This window comes from Pristiophorus japonicus, chromosome 9 (assembly GCF_044704955.1).
Source record: "Pristiophorus japonicus isolate sPriJap1 chromosome 9, sPriJap1.hap1, whole genome shotgun sequence".
NCBI lineage: Eukaryota > Metazoa > Chordata > Chondrichthyes > Pristiophoridae > Pristiophorus > Pristiophorus japonicus.
In genome coordinates this window covers 160,888,294-160,905,542 of record NC_091985.1, presented here as the reverse complement: position 1 = coordinate 160,905,542, position 17,249 = coordinate 160,888,294, and the positions used below count along the sequence as shown (strand labels likewise).

At 44.4% G+C, this 17,249-nt stretch overlaps 1 protein-coding gene across 2 annotated transcripts in view; it reads right to left on the bottom strand.

Moving 5' to 3' along the window:
* Positions 1-3,551: 3,551 nt before the first annotated feature.
* Positions 3,552-17,249, bottom strand: part of znf292b (zinc finger protein 292b) — a 199,323-nt gene continuing 185,625 nt past the window's right edge. For both annotated transcript variants that reach the window (XM_070890009.1, XM_070890010.1), the window contains one exon: positions 3,552-12,427. In XM_070890009.1, coding sequence (XP_070746110.1) covers positions 5,255-12,427 — 7,173 coding nt within the window. In that variant the 3' untranslated portion in view covers positions 3,552-5,254. The remainder of the gene's footprint in view (positions 12,428-17,249) is intronic.

Genomic DNA, 17,249 nt, shown 5'->3' with positions numbered 1-17,249 from the left:
ATTATTTAGTTAATAAATTTGCTTCATGCTTTATACATTGAGTAAGGTTTATTATGAGTCTCCATTTGGTTTTCAAAAGGGAATGGACAGTGTAGTGGCATAGGTAGCCCAGTGCTAATAACCATTACTAAATAGAGTTTGCCATTGGTTAACCCAGGCACGTTACTAACATGGCTCCTCGAGATCCAGGCAAATATATTAACAGCTGCATTTCGATATGTGCCTTCTACATTAAAGGTGCTTCAGCCACATAATCAGAAAAAAACAGAAGCCGAGAAAAAAGATATGAGGAGGCATTCAAAAGTTTGATCAAAGAGGCGGGTTTTAAGGAGTGCCTTGGTGGAGAGAGCAGTGGAGAGGCAGAGGTTTAGGGAGGGAATCCCAAGGTGTGGAGCCCAGACAGCTGAAGGCATGTCACCGATAGTGGGCAAAAAGTGGTGATATACAAGAAGCCAGAGTCAGAGGAATGGAGAGTTTGAGAGTTTTGTAAGGCTGGAGGAGATTAGAAATAGGAAAGGCAAGGCCGTGATAGATTTAAAACCAGGATGACGATTTTAAATTTGAGGCAAAGGTTAGATAGACAGGGTTGATAGGCGAGCGGGACTTGGTATGGGATAGCAGAGTTTGGAAGTTTACAGAAGATGGAGAATTGGAGGCCAGCCAGGAAAGCTTTAAATAGTCGAGACTGGAGGTCACAAAGGCTGGATATGGGTTTCAGTGACATATGGTCTGAGGCAGGGATGAAGGCGGGTGAAGTTATGGAGGAGGAAGTGGGAAGTAGGCAGTCTTTATGATACAGCATGTATGTGAGCATAGTTTGCAAAGTGGGCCCAAAGACAATAAGCTTCAGTCTTCAAGGGTTAACTGGAGGAAATTGTGCTCATCCTAGACTGGATTTCAGACGAGCAGTCTGACAATACCGAGGCAGTGCAGTTGTTGAGAAAAAGAGGTGGTGGAGAGGTAGAGCTGGGTGTTGCCAGCATACACGTGGAAATGGATTCCATATCTATGGAAGGGGCAGCATAGAGATGGGGAAGAGGGGGGGGGGGGGGGAAATGTCAGATCCTTGGTCTAGAGGTAATAGTGCAGGTCTTGGAAGAGTAGCCCATTATTGGATTAGCCATGTCTATGATTGGATAGGCAAGAGTGGAATCAATCAAGGGCAGTCACACTGAGCCGGACAAGGGAGGAAAGGTAGTGAAGGAGGATGGTGTGGTCGACTGTGTCTAAGGCTGCAGAAAGGACCAAAGGATAATGCACCTCAGCCACAGAGGATGTCATGTGCACCGTTGGTTGGAGCCACTTCAGTGCTGTGGCAAAAAAGGGAATCTAACTGGAGATATTGCAATAGGAAGACAGTCACTCTGCAAGGCGTGGAGATTTGAACTTACTCAAGTAGTCTATAGCACATGAGACAAACGCAATCTTGGATTTAAAAAGGTTTGGAACGACCCAAAAACTTGAGAAGGGCATTCTCCCCAAGTGCAGATGCCTACACTTTCACCTGAAGGGGTATTTGCACTGCTGTTCTATTGTATTTGGGGTGGCCCCTCCAGAGCTGGAGCAATGGGGCCAGCAAATATCCAGCTCATCACATTTGATGCAGCTGGAGGTCTTCCCAAGATACTCAACACCAGGTGATACTGAATACTCCTTGGTACTGGTGAACTGTCAGTGTGGTGTGGTGCTGTTCGGTCACTGGCATTCGCATCTTTGATAGAGCAATGGTATCACACTGCATCAGGCTAAGATTGGTGATATCTTGGGGCCAGCTCCAGGTGCGATGGTTCCAGTTTGAGTCCAGTACTGGAGGGTAGTGCTGACTTGGTGTCTGGTCCTTTTAGGCAATACTTGGTATCCAGAGTCACAGAGGTGAATCTGGTAGCAGCAAGACAATTATGCAACAGGAACAATAAAGTGAATAGTGGACTGGGGAAGAGGGTGGGTGTGTAAAGACTGGACACAGCCAGTTCCCAGGCAGCACTGTTACAGCTGTTGAAGAAAAAAGTACAACAGTGTAGATTCTAGAAATCTGAAATAAAAACAGAAAATGCTGTAAACACGCAGCACGCGCAGAGAGAAACATAGGGCTAATGTTTTAGGTTGATGACCTAGCGTCTGAACTGGAAGATGATGCAGGTGAATGGCTTTCACATGGGGCAGAGCCAAAGGGAGAGGCCTGTGATTGTGTGGAGGGCAGATGATGAGCCCCACTTTGCTATTGTGCTGTAAGAATAAAGACCTGCATTTATAGAAACATAGAAATCTACAGCACAGGAGGCGGCCATTTCGGCCCATTGTGTCCGCGCCGGCCGACAAAGAGTCACACGGCCCTCGGTATGCGTCTTTCACAACCATCGGATGTCCCAAAGCACTTTACAGCCAATGAAGTATTTTTTGAAGTGTGGTCACTGTTGTAATGTAGGAAACCATTCACACATCCTCTGGACACTTATTTTTGCTTCTGTAAATTCTCATCTTTTTGCCTTGCACCATCCTCATTTCGGTCGCCTCATCAGCAACTGCTCTCCGCCCAATCACAGGCCCCCCTCTCTTCTTTTCCTTGGCTCTGCCCTGCGTGGAAGCTGTTGGTCTGCACCATCTTCCAGTTCTGACGATAGGGCTCATGTTTTAGGTCGATGACCTATGTTTCTCTCCACAGATGCTGTCCCTACTTAAAAGCTGCTCACCTGCCTGACCTGAGAGTTTTCAGCATGTGTTTATATTTCTGGTACCGATGCTGCTGCAATGTTTACATGGGCTGAGCACATGATCCCGAGGAGACAGCTGGCAGGGGACCATACTCCTACAATGTGGGGTGAATGCAGTGTGAAGAAACAGTACTGTGTCTGGGAAAAATGAAAATTTTTTTGCGTGGAGGTCATCAAAAAGTCTTTTAAGATAGGCAGCATTGAAATCCTTGCTGCCCGATATGTGCATTTTGTTCAGTTTGGTTTTCTTTTAAAATGCTTTGCCATTGGCCACTTCCCCAATTGCTCCAAAGAAAGGTGATCTTGTATGATGCAGGTCTTCTGGAAAACAGTGTACCCTTGGACTGCTTTCCAGTTACATTTCAGGCTTTGCTACTAATGACAATGCTGGCCAGCTTTAAGAGAACAGGGAGCCCACTGAATACCAAGCTCTATCTTTCACAATGAAGAGCGGAGACAACTGGAGTCATGGCCTTTTCCAGTGCCATTATTGGTGCTCTTGCATGTACAGCTAGCAGACATCTTTGAGAGGTAGATACGCTGCTGCCCGTTTCCTTCCATTTGAACCAACATGTAACAAAATATTCCCGATGGTAACTTGTGCAAGTGAATAATCTCCTTCAGCAAATTTAGCTTGAATAACAGTCGAAGATAGGACCAAAACCTGGGTTCCTTTTGATTCCTTGGGTAGTTCAATTTGCCAACGGGTAAAAGCATCAAATTAAAACATCAAGAACTGGTTGGTATTTCAAGTTGTGACCTTAAAATAGAAAAATCAGGATCTGAAAATGCAGTATTAAAAATTATTTCCTTAAGCAGATTTATTTTCAGTGATTTTTCATATTAATTTAAAACAAAAGCAACATTATTCAGAATGACACCTAATTTTATATTCTAACGGTTCATCTAAATGGCAATTAAAGTTAATACTGTACTGCAGTATTTACAACAATAATACTGGATTCAAATGTATAAATGAGATACAACTATAAATACAGATTAGTATACAAAAGGAAAGAATGTTTTCCTCACAATTACAGACTTTGTCGTAATACAAAAAGAAACTTTGTTTTCCCCAGATACCATGTTGTATGTTTCAAATAAACCTTTGGCAAGGTGCATTGTACAATTGTACATGTCAGGACCGTCTGCTGGTTTGATGAAATGGACTCTGTGCTGTGCTGGTTTCCAATGAAAACTAGGTTGACCACTTAAAACTGTATGTGAATTCACACCGGGCAGGTTAATACCCTGAGCTGCTATCAATGAATATTCCGACACTCAATACTGGTGGTTAAATTCAGAAGCAGAACAACTTCAAATGGACACACTTTCATCAACACAGCTCCAGAGCAGCAAAACTGTGTATATGCAGCACTCAGAAAAGATCAACTAATCAGATTCCATTGCAGAGCAACATTTGAAAATCTGAACTTTAATCTTTATTTCTAATCAAATTCCTCATCTTCCTTTTCACATAACAGCTGTCATCAAACAGCTATGAATACCTGCAAATCTGGGGTTCAAGAGTTATTTTACACAAAAGCTATGTACTAAGTTTTAACCATCAAATGTCATTAGTGTACTTTTAAACATTTTCTACATTATAGTATTGACTGCATAAATGAGGGGTCCTGTACCAATATAGTCTTTGTTTCCATTATAAGAAAAACACTTGGGGAGCATCTCTCAATAGGAATTTATTCAAAAGCGATGTTTTCTTCACTAGATACTGTTTATAAAAAAGGTTAAAGAGCCTAGCTACAATACATAGCTTGTTTTGCAGGAGCCTGTTCTCTAACTCTCACAAGGTGGGTTGTAAGGAGAGAAAGTATCCCATACAGTGCATACAAAGAATATATATATTATATACAAAACATCTACACATTTCCTCCTCCCCACTCCAAAAACAAATAGGACTTCAAGTATCGTTTACAAGGTTGTATTAAAATGGTGGCAAGCTATTGCATAATTTGGTTAATGAAATAAATAAAAACAATTTGGAACATTGAAAGAGGTCTTTATTATACCGATGTCCAATGTTGTGTAGAATTTATGTTTATGGATTGGGACTAGAAAGGATTTGTAGTAAACGGGATACAATCTCTTTAAATATATACACAATGATAAAAGTACAGTTCAAGCTATATCATACAGTGTCTTCAACCCGCATGCTTCAGGACTGCTGACCTATCAAGTCACTAACAGAATGTACAGACCTCCACAACAGTCAGATCAGCTAGTCTCCCCTCCGTATACAACTGTCTGACCTCAGACTCTCAGATTTGTTTTACATAAACAGAGCAACCGTTCTGTGCCACAATTTTGTCCCATAGGGATTCTGTAGAATACACTGAACATGGCTACTGCCATGTTAGTTTTTGTTTAAAAAAAATTATATAAAAAAAAACTAGACATTTACAAACATGCTTTTGTTAAAATGTACAGGCATCCTTTTGGTTTGATTACTAGCAATGACCAAATGAAAGCAAATTACAGCTTCTAACTCGCCTTATTTACTTCATACAGTGGATGTTATAGAACTATGTACTCTTTACAGAGATTCTTTCCTTTACATTTTTAACTTGGGCCAGCATATTAAAGTCAACTTTTACTCGACTAAGGACTACCGTGGGCTGCATATGCTGAAGTTGCTTCTCAGCAAGCTCAACACAATTTGAGTGCGTCTTGTCCATTATGATTTTTATGTTCTTAAGAATGTGGAGAGACAAGGGAGTTGAAAAATTAGTAAGAGCTTGGTGTTCGGTCGTTCCCATGCATAATCTCTCTGCAACTGAATGTTTGTTGTGGTCAACAGGAATCACTGAATTCTTGTCATCGTTCACAGGATGTCTTGCTGATGAGCTGTCCTCGTCACCCACCACTACACCAGAGGAGTTTAACCCACCATCCGCCGCCATTTTGTCAGCTTTAACAGCAGGATTGTGAGAGCGATATTTATTGGTCAGAGTTTTGTTTTGCTTCACAGCAGATTCCTCAAGGAACTTTAGGAACGAGAATTCAAATCCCATGGGTTTAAATGTAGTCAAGTCAAAAGGCTTGTGATGGTGAGCCTTGTGTGTACATGGGCTGTGGTCTGGAAGTGAAGCCTCTTTCTCACGGAGCGTTCGGTTTGAATTAGCTTCCAACAGCTGCTCAGGGTTTCCCACTATTATATTCTTTTTCTTTTTACTCTGTATGCACTCTTTTTCTGTGTCTGCGTGATTCAGGTGACTGTTTGATCTTTTCCTATAAGGTTGATAGTTATTTACATCAATTAGTTTACTCTCAGCAGTCATCTCGACCGTATCCTCCTGTTCAGTTTTAACGCAAGCAGAAGTATTGGCATCATTAATCAGTTTAGCGTTAAACAGTTCTGAAAGTTCATCAACAGAGCTCTTAAAAGAGTCATCATTCTCCAGTTTCTTATTGAAAATCTCAGTTTCACTTAGCTTGACCTGCTGTTGAACCACGTCTTCATTGACAGTACTCTCTGTGGATCCTTCTTCATGGCTGCTTACGTACTCAGCTGATTCTTTGCCTTGAACACTCGAATACTTCCTGTAATTTACCAGATGATTGTGGTATTGACTAACAAATGCATTGGATATTTTGTGATGAATCCTATAATGTTTTACTAGACTGCGTTCACTGGTGACAACTGATGAACAATTCTCAAACATACATGGATATTGCTCTCTCAGAGACTTGCTGCTACACATGGCCACGGCTTGGGCCTTACTTTTAAAAGTATATTTACCAATTGTTCTAGAGCTGTAAGCCTTATCAACTTCACCACTTTTCATATTCTTGCTATCTGAAGTAAAACATTCCCTTGATATGGGTTTAGATTTACCGTGATTTATGGTGTCTTCACTTTCACTAACTTCTTCGGATCCAAAATAACTCTTTTCATCAGACAGATCGTCCTGATTAGCTGCCTTTGGAATGTTTTCTTGGTCCGTTGGTATGATTCTTCTGGGTCTCATCAAATGAGATCGATGAAGCTCTCTGTGCTTTGTAAAGATGTGCCTCAAAAGGTTAGATCTAGTGGCATAGGTACGATCACAGCCTTCACAGTCACACTTAAAACAGGTTGCGTCCAAATCACTTTGCTGACTCTCCACGTCGATGCCATGAGCTACCAGAAGGTGTTTAATAAAGCTCCAGAATACTGTAAATGAGGACACGCAATGAGCCTGGTCACACTGAAACTTCCCCTCGTTCACGGAGGACACCATTTTCCCCATTTCATCTAAAGTGAGATCGTGAAGTTCAGAATAGTGTTTAATTAGATCAGTGGCTCCTTGGAAAATTCTACAACAATCATCGAGCTGGCAGCGGAACTCCTGGAGCTGGAGGCTGTGATTCGGGCTGGTTTCCTGTTTGATCTTTGTGTGAAGCAGCTGCTGGTCAGACTGGTGCACAGCCCGATAGTGTAGTATTAGGTTTTGCTGAATAGTGAAAGCTGCAGAACAGCCTTTGTGGACACACCTGTAAGGTTTGTGAAATTTATTAATGTCATATTCTATTCTTATTTTTGTTATTGATTTTTTGCGCTTCCTTTCTCCTGGCACCTTCATTGTACCTCCAGCTTGTGTAGCTTGCTTCAAACCCAATTCACTTTCCCTTCCCTGCATTGACACATCCGCTGGATGCACCAAGACACCTTCCGGTCTTTCTGGGCATAGGAAGGCATCTTTTGTTCTTACTGGATGCACCAAAAACTCATGTGGTTTTGAGGGTAGTGAGGCTCCCAGCGGCCCTACTGGTGTGGGCAAGTCTGCCAGCGAGTCTACTGGTCCGGGCGAGACACCCTGCAGCCCAGGTCTGGGCGAGACACCCCACGGCCCAGAAGGTGTGGGCGAGACACCCCGCGCCCCAGAAGGTGAGGGCGAGACATCCTGTGGTTCTACTGGTGCAGGCGAGACACCCTGTGGCCCAGAAGGTGCAGGCGAGACACCCTGTGGCCCAGAAGGTGAGGGCGAGACACCCTGTGGCCCAGAAGGTGCAGGCGAGACACCCTGTGGTTCTACTGGTGCAGGTGAGACACCCTGTGGCCCAGAAGGTGCGGGCGAGACACCCTGTGGTTCTACTGGTGCGGACAAGGCCCCCAGCTGGTCTACTGGTGCGAGCGATGCTCCCAGCGGGTCTACTGGTGCGGGCGAGACACCCTGTGGTCCAGAAGGTGCGGGCAAGACACCCTGCGGCCCTACTGGTGTGGGCAAGGCTCCCAGTGAGTCTACTGGTGCGGGCGAGACACCTTGTGGGTCTACTGGTGCGGGCGAGGCTCCTCGTGGCCCCACTGGTGTGGGCAAGACACCCTGCGGCCTAGAAGGTGCGGGCGAGGGTCCCACCTCATCTACTGGTGCAGGCGAGACACCCTGCGGGTCTACTGGTGTGGGCGAGGCTTCCTGCAGTCCAGAAGGTGCAAGTGACGCGCGTCGGGGGCCTGTTGACAGCGGTGAGACTTCTGCCGACCCGGATGCCAGTGGTGAGATACCCTGCGTTCCGGGCGGCACAACTGAGACGTCCTGCAGCCCTGCTGGTAGCAACGAGACGCCCTCTGTCCCCGACGTTAGTGGCAGAACACCCTCAGCCCCTACCACCGAAGCAGCCTGTGGCATTGCTGGTTGTGGTGAGACACATTGCTGCCCTGGTGGCAGCAGAGACACATTGTGAAGCCCTGCTCGCACTGGCAAGACATCTTGGGGTCTCATTGATGGCAGCAAGACACCCTCTGGCCATGCCAGTAGTGGCGAGACAGCCAGCAGCCCTGCTGTCGGTGCAGGGCCACTGTGCGGCTCAATTGCCAACGTGGAAGCATCCTGAGGGCCTGCTGGTGGTCCCAAGGTGTCATGTGACCCGAATGATTGCGCCAAGCCATTTTGGAATGGTGCTGGTAATGCTGAACAATCCTGCAGACCTGCCAGTAGCACTGAGCTATTCTGTGGCATTCCATGATTATACAGCGCAGCCTTTGCGTTCTGCGTGTTGTGCAAATGGAGGCCAATCTCCGACTTAATCTCACGAGGCTCCAATTCGTGCAGACTCATGGATTCTTCCTCCTGCGACCCATTCATTGTGGGTTGAGAAATTATTTCCTGCAATGGCGACACATCGTCTGCAGTTTTATAATGGCCGTCTGATTTTCTACAATATGCTCTTTTAATTCTTAGTTTTACCAGCTCCTCCCGTGTTACGTGATGCACCAACTGGTAGTGGGCTCGGAGGTTTGAGTTTCTTGTAAAAGTTTTCTGGCAGTTAGGAACATGGCATCTAAATGGAGCAAACCTAGTCTGATACATCTTTATTTCCATGATCTGCTCCTTGGAGTACTGATGCACTTTGACATAATGATTGGTCAGAGCATCTTTAGTCATCGCACTATAGATGCAGCCACCTTCCTGACAGATAAATGGTTTAATGAGGTTCACTTTCAGCTCGGTGTCATTTTCAGTTTCAGTGGCCTGTGCCAATGTATCTGTTTGTGGGACTGTCAAACACGGATTGATTGTGTTTGGACTGTTGGTACAATTACTCATTGGTGTGTGTGTCAAGATGTTCCTGGAAGCAGCTGGTGTCTCTGAACTTGTGGTATGGCACAGTGCACCGCTCCTGTAAAGCTTCTCGCCATATTCCAAATTCAAATTTTGCAAGCCCAACAGAAGTTCGGCTATTCTTATATCTAAATTCTTCGAGTCTTCACAGTGAGGTGAATTATGACTGGTATCAATCTCAGGAAGGGCGGCATTGGTAAAAAACATAGTTGTCTCACAGCTGCTTTCCAAATTTTGGGGGTGAATCTCATTGCCAATGTATGCTCCCGAACAAAAGTTGGACTCGAGTGACTGCTGCAAGGGCTGACAAGATGAGTAGGCAGTTGAGCCTTTGGTCACATCCAGCATTGGTGGGACCTCAGTGTTGATTGACATGTCTTCGCCAGCCACAAACGACCCTGGGCTACACACAGTTGTTAGTGCCTGTGATATAGTGATGCTGGCTGGGCTTTCCTCTACTGCACTCATCCCAAACCTGGATGGAAAGGTCGGCTGAATTACTTCAGACTCAAATGTTCCAGGAAGGCCAGCCACCTGGAGAGTCTTGCTGGGCTCAAACACACCAGAACTGTAGTTGTTGTCCTGCGTTGGTGAAAAAAGATCGTGAGCGGCAAACGGAGCTGCACTGTCCCCCATTTCCAATGACTGAAGGAATGTTTCGCCAGTCAAGAATGTATCTGGGATACAGGGAGGTTCACGTTCCTGGGGGGTGAATGCAGCTGGGGAAAGAATCTTTTCAGCCATATATAAAGCCTGTTCATTCTTCTGCTCCACAACTAAAGAGCTTTCCTTTATATCATAAGGTTTACAGATTGCACGTCGTGACAAATGGCCTCCAAGAGATTTGGGATTGGTAAACTCCCTGTAGCACCTGCTGCAGATAAATTTGTCACCTTTGATGATGGCCGGCCATTTTGCACGCTTGTTGTGCGTGTGCTTTTTCTTCCTGGAATGGGATACATTCTGATTTTCAACAGATAAAACGCTGGGGACAGGCTGCTGATAAACAGCACCTACAGTGTTCAAGCTGCTTTCAGGTGTCATGTTTAAGATTCTCTCATTTGAAAAGCTCAATGGGTTTGGAGGCTTTTCCTGATTTTGACATTTCAAGGGGTTTCTAACCCGTTGGATTTTTGGTAGGTTCCGTTGTTTCTTCAGTGTTTCGTAGAATTCAGGATGAGTCGCCTTGATGTGTTTGCTGACACTGCGTGACGAGGTATAGCTTCGATTACAGCCATCAACCTTACAGTTGAACATTTGAACTGGTTTTGCTGCTTCACCAGCTGTGGTTTCTACAGGCAGTGGTGGAATAAGTGTACCCTCCCCTTTAAACATTGCTTCTGGCAAAACACCATCAGTCTGATGCACGCTTGTCTCCTCTTCATTCTTCACAGTTACACCAAAGTATTTGTCTTTAGGAAGGCAACTCTGTTCTTCGATGGGTGCTAAGGCATTTAGTTCTTCTGACACGGAAGATTTAGGTTTAACAGTTTCACTTGCAACGCAATCATGAGCAAAACCATTCTGGTAAGCACCAAGTTGACTGTGTGGCTCATTTTCAGTCTTTATTTGTAATAACTGGTCTACCTGATCAGCTCGATTTGGAGCAAGCTGGCTTGTTTCAAATTGTGAACTATTTTCAGCTTTGATTTTCACACAGGCTTGGGCGACATGACCAACTTCATGCTTTTGCAGTTCACTCTGGGAGTAGTAAACGTTTCCACAGTTTGAGAATTTGCAAGAATACGAGGAATTATGGTAATGCTGTGCTTCATGATCATACAACAAATAGGACTCAGTAAAAATTCTTCCACAGTTCTGAAACATGCATTTAGCTTTGAACAGTACATGTTCTTTCCTGTGTCCTACCAATTCAGAGTACGTACCAAAGCTTGCATTACACTCCAGTTGTATACAGACATAGGGTTTAGGGCCGCAGTGAATTTGCAAATGTTCATTAAGGTGAGAGACACTGACAAACCGTCTCCGACAATACTGACAAACAACTTTATTGCTCTGCATTTTAAGAAACTGTTTTGCTTCTTCATCATTACCGTGACCTTTCACGTGTGCAATTAAGTTTTTAAAATACTTAAATGTTTTGGTACAGATAGTTACAGGGCAGTTATAATCTTCAGTGCAGTCCACTTTTTGTGTTGTGGATATGATTGCAGGTCTGTAGGATTTATCTTTGCCTTCATCATCAGAACCATCGCTATCACTGAAGACGATGAAGTCCTCACTGTACAGGCTGTTCCTTTTAATTGGACGATGTTCCTGCTTGTCAATATCAATTGTCTTTTTACCTGCAACACTAATGTCAGTCAAGTTCTTGGGAGGCCTTCCAACTCTCCTTTTTGGTTTGATAGAAGCCAGTCGTTCTTTACAAGACTGCTTAATATGCAATGTAACATGTGGAACAAAAATCTCCTTTTTCTTGAAACTTTTGGCACATATAGGGCAAAAATAGTTTCCATCCTTCACGTGCGTTTGAGCATGACGGATAATTCGGTGCCCCAGAAACTCTCGGTCACATAATACACAATACTGCATATAGGCCTGCCAATTCTTAAACCTGGCAGACACAACACCTTTCTCCATTTTACCTTTTACCTTCATTTCTATTTCTTCAGATGAACCCTTTTGCACTTTCATTACATCACTGTAAAATTTAGGGAGTCCATTCAACGAGTGTTCTTTCGCAGCAACTTCTTCCAGATGGCTCTCATTGTTTTCATCAAAGAGGTCACTGTCGTTAAGCTCATCTATGGAAGACACAATGGATGCTTCCTCTCCCATTAATGCAAGGCAATGGCGTTTCAGAGTCTTCCAGTCCCAAAATTCAGGATCAAAGGGCCAATGAGTTTTCAAAACAAGTAGGAGTTCGCATCTCAGTGAGTTAGGGACTGGACCGTTTTCATCATCGTACTTCTGATCTGGCTGGTTGTATAAAGTCTCAACTGCATAATACGCTTCCACGGTTGGTTCCAGCAGGAATTCAGTAAGCTGGCACGCACGGCGGACCTCTAAATAATCAGGTAACAAGCACGATACAGTCTTGCAAATTGATGTCTTCACTGTGGGATTTTCATTCGATTCCATGCGTAGTGCTCTCACACACAGCTCAATACAAGCTGAAAGTCCTGCCTCCCCTGCCTGTAAGAAAAACATACATAATATTATCTTACATACAAGGTAGTGCTGAGATTTTGGCTCTTTGAAAGAGCTATCCAATTCGTCCCTCTATCCAGCTCTCCTCAGCCCTGCAAATGTTTCAAGTATATATTCAAGTTACTGTAATCGTTTCTAATGGTCAGTACATTTTAATTGTAGTGATCATTGGTAACAGTCCCCCATGGCTGAAAGATAACTGGCTCTGTTCTAACCATTAAACTACATGTTACTTCCTACAGATTTCATATGCTAATTCCTACAGATTACATAGGATCCCATGTGATCCTATGCAATCTGCAGGAATTAAGTGTGTGAATGGTTTCTGAGACTGACTCAATAGCTGTACTGCTGGACAGCACTGCTCAGGGTTCATGGAAACTTTGCAATCAGCTGATCAGAAGATTTGATTAACCAGCAGCTCAACCTTTCCTCTGCCAAGTTACCCTCCCTGATGGCCTGCTAAGAACATTAGTGCTTTGACTCTCCCCCCTCACCTTCAGCCCACAATTGGCACCTGGAGCGGCCCAGCTCAGGAATGCTGGTTTTAGGATGAAAACAAATGGAAAAATAAAAACTTACCAACATCCCTAGCAACCCAGAAAGCAGAATCGGAGCAGTTCATTGCACAGCAGAGGCTGACCAGCTAACTAAACAGCTGTTCAATGCCCAGCTGTTTAAAGTGCAGGTGAGCATCACGCAGCAATACAACAGAGACCAGGAACTGCCTATTCTGATCAGTCAATTCTTCTGATCGTCTGGGCAACTGCTCAAGTAGATTATAATCAAATCCACTGCATTGCTGTTGATCTATGTCGCAACCATATATATATTTTTTAAATCATAATGTACATAAAATGCATATTCATAAAATGTTTATGAAAATTATACATAATTCACCAATTCTTTTAAAACCTCACACAGCAAGGTTAAAGATTTAGTACTAGCACGGTCCACATGCTACATCTTTCAGGGTGCTAGTATTTAAAAATACCATGCATTATGCTATTGTGTATCTGTCCATATTGTCCACGCACCATTTCCTTTTGACCCAAGATCAATATTGCATAATTGTTAATGAAAAAGCAAAACTCCCCTCTTAAAAAATATATAAGGTACTTGGGTTAAAAACAAAAACTTTGCAGAATATCTGTGATTTTGTTCCCTCAGCAATTAAGAATATATATATATATTAAGACATTCATTAATAGAAAAACCCATCATCCAACAATATTCCTTTCTTATGTAGATAGAACATGGGGAAAACATGTGCATGTGGAGATCACCACCCAAATAATTAGGACTACTACTAATTTGAAAAGTAATTACTCTCCATTTGTCCACTATAGGCAAGTCTACAAAATCAAGACAAGGGCAAACCCCAAACACACTAGGGACCTTGTTTGAGTTGGAGCCCAAAAGGCATAGCTCTTTACTTGCCATTACACAAAGTTTGGGAGGCAGGAGTCCTTAATAACTTGATTACCAGGTTGCTGAAAGAAGCAACGGTAGAAATAGCAGGAGGTATTGATCACAATCTTTCAATCCTCATTTGATACAGGAGTAGCACCAGAGAACTGGAGTGTTGCTAATGTTACAGCACTATTCAAAGGAAGAGAGATAAACCAGGAAACTACAGGCCAGTCAGCCCAACATTGGTGGTGGATAAGTTATTAGAAACCATTATCAGGGACAAAATAAACTTTCATTTGGAAAGGCAAGGGTTAATTCAAGGAGAGCCAGCATGGATTTGTTAAAGGTAAATCGTGTCTGACTAACTTGATTGAATTATTTGATGGGGTAACAATAGTTTGATCAAGGTAGTGCAATGGATTAGTGGTTCTCAAGTGGTCCACGGAGACGTCCCAGGGGGTCCACAGAAACAACTTTTAAGAGATGGTTGGACGGGTACTTAAAGTGCCATAACCTGCAGGACCTAGAGCTGGTAATTGGGATTAGACCGGATAGCCTCTTGTTGGCTGGCGCAGATAGGATAGAATGCAGGGAATTGAATACAGCCAGGGTGATCTCCTGGACTAGTTTGATCACCTGGATGGGTTGGAGAGGAATTTTCCCAGATTTTTTTCTCCCTAAATTGGCCTGGGTTTTTAATCTGGTTTTTGCCTCTCCCAGGAGATCACATGGCTCCGGTTGGGGTGGAGCGTAGAATGTTTCAGAATAAGGGGTGTCGCAGTTATGTGGGGCGGACTGGTTGGACTGGGTGCTCTTTACCTTTCTGCCATTGTGCATGGGTTTATATGTAACCTTCAGGGTTGCTGACTGAGGGCCCTGCGGCTCTTTGTCGGCCGGTGTGAACACGATGGGCCGAAATGGCCTCCTTCTGCGCTGTAAATTTCTATGTTTCTAAGACACCTGCAACAGGCCATCTGCAGCAATGATGAGCTCAACAAGTGACTGGGAAAGGTGACCATTGCTCAGGGCGGTGCTACCGAATATCCAGGCCTTGCTGCCGCGAAAGAAAACCTGCGTTGGGAGCACTGGGAGCATCCAAGAATGAATCTAATGATCCAAAGGTTCTTTTCAAAGCCACCCACAGTATTTGCGAAAGAGCTCATTTACTGTTTGATTGTCAAAGATCTTCAGTTAATTTAACGATACACTGTCCTGTTTTAGATCCGTCCACGTGTTTTCAGTTCCCTAAGTCGATTACACTACTACTCGCACAGATCCTCCTCTAGTTAGTGAATAATAAAAAATTAGTGAAGAATCAACAATTTTGAAAAGCTTCGGTTTTGTAAATAATTTTTGAGTACTGCTTGGTGCATAAATGATAACTATATGAAGATATTCTGAGGTGATAAAATAATTTAGTAATAAAAGGGCCTGTTTCAATTATTGTCTGTTTTAGATTTAGATAGTTTGAATGCTGGTTTCTTTCCCAGAATCTAATCCCAGAAAAAAGAGAGTAAGAAAAGGAGTCTTTCATTCAACCAAAAACTTTTGCAAATGTTGTCTATATGGACTTTCAGAAGCATTCAACAAAGTGCCACCCAGGAGGCTTGTTAAGAAGCCCATGGAATGAAGGGGAAAGTGGTGCTATGGATATGAAATTGGCTCAGTGACAGGAAGCAGAGGGTGAGTGGGTGGGTGGGTGTTTCTCAGACTGGGAGCTGGTTTGCAGTGATGTTTCCCCAAGGGTCAGCTTTGGATCCATTATTCTTTGCAATTTTTATAAACGACCTAGACTCAGGTGTAGGGAGCAGCATTATAATGTTTGCAGTTGATAGGAAACTTGGGAATATAGTAGGCAACGATGAGGATAGTTATAGACTTTAGGATGGTGAAATGGGCAGAAGCGTGGCAGATGGAGTTCAATGTGGAGAAGTGTGAAGTGATGCACTTGCCTGGGAGCACTAATATGGAAAGACAGTATACGAACCCTCGGGACTGAGGCCCTTCCAGATTTCAGCCTTTCGATCGTCTATCTGACATCATAAATCCGGAAACACCCAAAGCCAGGTTCGGGTATTTCCGGATTTCGGAACGTCAGAAAGCCCCCCCCCCCCCGCCGCTGAGGAGCTGTTCAAGTCGGCCGACTCTGTCGTGGAGGTGGTGTTCGGGCAGGGCCCCACCGAGGAGCTGTTCGGGTCGGCCCCATCGTGGAGGTGGTGTTCGGGTGCCACCGAGGAGCTGTTCGGGCCGGCCAGCCGTGTCGGCAATGTTCGGGCGGGGCCCCACCGAGGAGCTGTTCAGGCCGGCCCCATCGTGGAGGTGGTGTTCGGGCGGGGCCCCACCGAGGAGCTGTTCGGGTCAGCCCCATCGTGGAGATGGTGTTCGGGTGGGGCCGTGTCATGGAGGTGATGTTTGGGTGGGGCCCCGTCGCAGAGGTGGTGTTCGGGCAGGGCGGTGAGGAGACCCTGAGGTAAGGGCAGCAGTGAGGAGGTCCCAAGGTTGGCAGCGTCGGAGGGTTGGATTCCAGACGATCCTGCCACCGATCAGTCCGTAATCCGGATCATTCTGGATTCTCGGTGCTGCACCTGTACTGTAAATGGCACCATTTTGAAAGTGTAGATGAGCATGGTGTCGATATACATAAATCCTTAAAGAGGCCGGGCAAGTTGATAGCGGTCAAAAAGCATATGGATTTATAAATAGAGGCATAGAATATTAAAGCAGAGATCATGCTAGAATTTTATAAATCACTGGGTTTGGCCTCAGCGGGAGTATTATGGACATTTCTGGGCACCACTTCAGGAAAGATGGAAAGGATGCAAGAGGTGGTTTACCAGGATGTTGCCAGGGATGAGGGGCTTCAATTATGAGGAGAGGCTGGAAAAGTTAGAACTGTGTTCCTTGGAACAGAGAGAGAAAAACTATTCTCTCTGCCAAGTGGGTCAATAACCAGAGATCATAGATTTAAAACCTAGAGGAGAGATGAGGAGAAATGTTTGCACTCAAGAGTTGTTGGGATCTGGAACATACTACCGGAAAAAAGTGGTGGAAGCTGAGTTGGACAGGTACTTGAGGGTTACGGACAAAAAGCGGGGAATTGGGACTGAGCACGACTGCTCGGTCACAGAGCACAACGGGCTGAATGGCCTCCTTCTGTGCTGTCAGTTTATATGATTACACAGAATTGGGTAAGAATTCACAGTACAGACACAAGTCGGTGTCCCTGCTCCAACGAGACTCCTCCCCCACTCTATCACCTCATCCTAGCAACAGATGCTTTTATTCCTTTCTCCCTCAAGTACTTATCGAGCTTCACCTTAAAGGACTATTTCATACCACGTTAAAGATCGGTGGTCACTATTCCTTTGCTGCCCAACACAGGCTTCAATAATCA